Source organism: Eubalaena glacialis, unplaced genomic scaffold (genome assembly GCF_028564815.1).
Source record: "Eubalaena glacialis isolate mEubGla1 unplaced genomic scaffold, mEubGla1.1.hap2.+ XY scaffold_489, whole genome shotgun sequence".
Classification (NCBI taxonomy): domain Eukaryota; kingdom Metazoa; phylum Chordata; class Mammalia; order Artiodactyla; family Balaenidae; genus Eubalaena; species Eubalaena glacialis.
This window is the reverse complement of record NW_026871391.1, coordinates 76,125-79,081: the sequence shown is the minus strand read 5'-3', so window position 1 is coordinate 79,081 and position 2,957 is coordinate 76,125. Positions and strand designations below refer to the sequence as shown.

At 40.6% G+C, this 2,957-nt stretch overlaps 1 protein-coding gene across 1 annotated transcript; it reads left to right on the top strand.

Annotated features, from left to right (window-relative positions):
- The first annotated feature begins 1,202 nt into the window (after positions 1-1,202).
- On the top strand, positions 1,203-2,036 carry LOC133083668 (melanoregulin-like). The gene is made up of 2 exons (XM_061179786.1): positions 1,203-1,338; positions 1,468-2,036. The coding sequence occupies exons 1-2, from the start codon at positions 1,203-1,205 to the stop codon at positions 2,034-2,036; spliced, it is 705 nt and encodes a 234-aa protein (XP_061035769.1).
- Positions 2,037-2,957: the final 921 nt, after the last annotated feature.

Below are 2,957 nucleotides of genomic sequence, written 5' to 3'. Positions count from 1 at the left end.
CATGTTACATGGAGATACAGAGGTAAACACCAAAAGATCAAGTTGAAAAATTCAAAGTGGTTGCCACTTGGAAGCAGGAAGTGGGATGGTAGAAGCTTAATAGAGTCATTAGAAACTTCAAGCTTTGGGCCAGCATTTCCATAAATAACAACCTCAAATAAAGGGAGGAAAGGAAAAGGAAGTGAAAAAATAATAAAATCTGGAAGAATATAACGAAAAACGATTCTATGCCTTTCTCTATGGCTTGAATATGTAGCAACGAAGGTATATCATATTTATAATAAAAGACTTATTTTAAAAATTAAGTATATACATAAATAAACAAGTAATGCACAAACACACTGGCCTAGACAGCCTATAGTATAGTGAACATATCATTATTAGCAGCAGCTTTTGGAAACAAAACCTATTGTTCCTTTAGTTTTATCATTATGAGATTAACATTTTAAAAGGCAAAGAAGCATAAAGACATAGAAATTTTCTCCCACCGCTGTAAATACTATTCTTCTCTCATTGCCTTTCATGTGACAGTAACATGTTCTCCAATGATCACAGTGATTTGTGTACTTGAATAGTACTTTTACTTAATTGCCTGATTCTGCTCATGATACTTCTTTTAAAAATTACACTAGTTTTCTGATATGGGGAGAATTTTCACATTCTCTAAATTTCACTTTTTTAGGTGTATTGAGTATCAGAAAGTTATAGTCTTCCTATCTTAATACAGACATAGACTTTGGAACATGACGAGACAGGTTTAAATACTAGCTCTGCCATTCAATAGCTGTGTAACTCTGCTCAGATTATATTGTATTTCTGAGTTTCAATTTCCGTATTTTAAAAATGGCAATTATAATGCCTACATTGTAGGTGTGTTATAAAGATTAAAAATAATTTGTGTAACACAGTAGGTGCTCAATAAATGATTACTTTTGCTATTAATTTAGGTTAGCTAGGAAAGGGAAAAAATGCATCTTATATCCAAATTTTCTAAAACATGATGTCTCAAATTGATAGAGATCATGCTTTTTTTTGACATAAAATACAATGGGGGGCGGTCACGTGGACGTGAGCCCTCTCTCCGGCATATTTAAAAGGCGGCGTGGACCCAGTGACTTAACCTGGCCTACACTTCATCACTCAAATGTCCCGTGGCCGTGAGTTCTTAGGTCAAGGGCAAAAGCTGCCTGGCAGCAGGCTTGATGCATCACCAAGTGGCCATCGTCACCGGCGGGGGTACGGGCATCGGAAAGGCCATCGCGACCGAGCTCCTGCATCTAGCACCATCTGAAAGTGGCGCCATTACATTCACTGACATTCGTCATCAGCTAGAACTCAGTTAAACGGTCATACCTATCTATAAGGGATACTGGGGAATAGAATCTTTAGGCATAGTGGAGCTGCCAGAGAAGGTGTTTACAACCTCACCAAATCCTTAGCTGTGGAACATGCCAGCAGTGGAATAAGGATCGATTGTGTTGCCCCTTGATAACAATCCATATTCTTCCTTCAGAGCCACGCTGGTGAGGGAAGATGAAAAGAATCTGTGGAGCGTGCCTCGCGATGTGTCCCACACAGAGGCAGACGATGACAGGATCCTCTACAATTTGATCGTTGTTCGTAATCAACAGGCCAAAGATTCAGAGGAGTGGCAAAAACTCAACTATGATATCTACACCCTGCGACAGATTCGAAGGGAAGTGAGAAATAGATGGAAACGCATTTTAGAAGATTTAGGTTTTCAAAAGGAAGCAGACTCTTTGTTGTCAGTGACAAAACTCAGCACCATCAGTGATTCTAAAAACACAAGGAGAGCTCGGGAGATATTGTTGAGACTGGCTGAAGAGACCAATATTTTCCCAACCAGTTGGGAGCTTTCGGAGAGATATCTCTTTGTTGTGGACCGTCTCATTACACTCGATGCTGTGGAAGAATTCTTTAAAATTGCCAGTCAAACTTACCCCAAGAAGCCTGGGGTCCCATGCCAGGCAGATGGCCAGAAAGAACTGCACTACCTTCCCTTTCTGAGTCCCTAAGGGAGAGGCTACGAGGCAGAATGGGATTTCTTCCACTGGAACTCAACAGCCTACCAAAGTTGGACAGATGCGTGTAAAAGAGAATGAGCAAGAAGAGGGCTAGCTAAGAGAAAAAGGATTCTGAGTCCTACAAAAATCTAGGCGTTTGGATATCTGGCCATCATGAGGACTTGACCATATGAAAGTTGAGGCTGCGTTGAAACGCCCTGGTGATCTTGCATCAGAGAGTTGGCCAGTGGGATATTTCATCATGGGTGATTAGATTCCAAGAACCCATTGCCCCCATTTTGGTTTTGGTTGTACAATAAGCTCTAGCCACTAATCCTATTGGGAGAATAAGATGTTCTAGTTAATAAAATAAGATTAATAGAGCTATCATTGAACCCAAATATGGATTACCAATTTTTAAATAATTGTTATATAATATAGGCTAACACCAAAATAATACCAGGCATGACAAGACCTTTCTTTGATTTGGAAGCACCTACAGAACCTTGGAGGTGTTTGAGGCATCATTTTGAGATTATTCAGAAGTTTAGATGTACCAAATAAGAGAACTATCTAGGAGTGCTGCTCAGAAGTGAATCCTAAATAGAATGCTCCCAAGCAGAACTTCCTGCAGCTACACGTGAAAAGCTGTGTCTTCAGCTGTGCTACAAGCATCTTGAATTCTCAATGTTATTGATATCTGGTTACCTCATTTTTACATAGTGTCCAGCTCAAGTCCACAAGCCCTTGATATTTTATCTGGGATAGCATCTATTTGACCTTTACTGTCTTGTCTTCTCTTTAACCTGTTTCCGGCTTATTGACTGAGAGTTGCAACTGCCCAGGGACCTCTCATGCAGCGTGGCCTCAGCTCCAGGACCCAGAGTGGGCACGGAGAGCCCGTGGTCACAGTGCACTGGGGTCAGTGCTCAC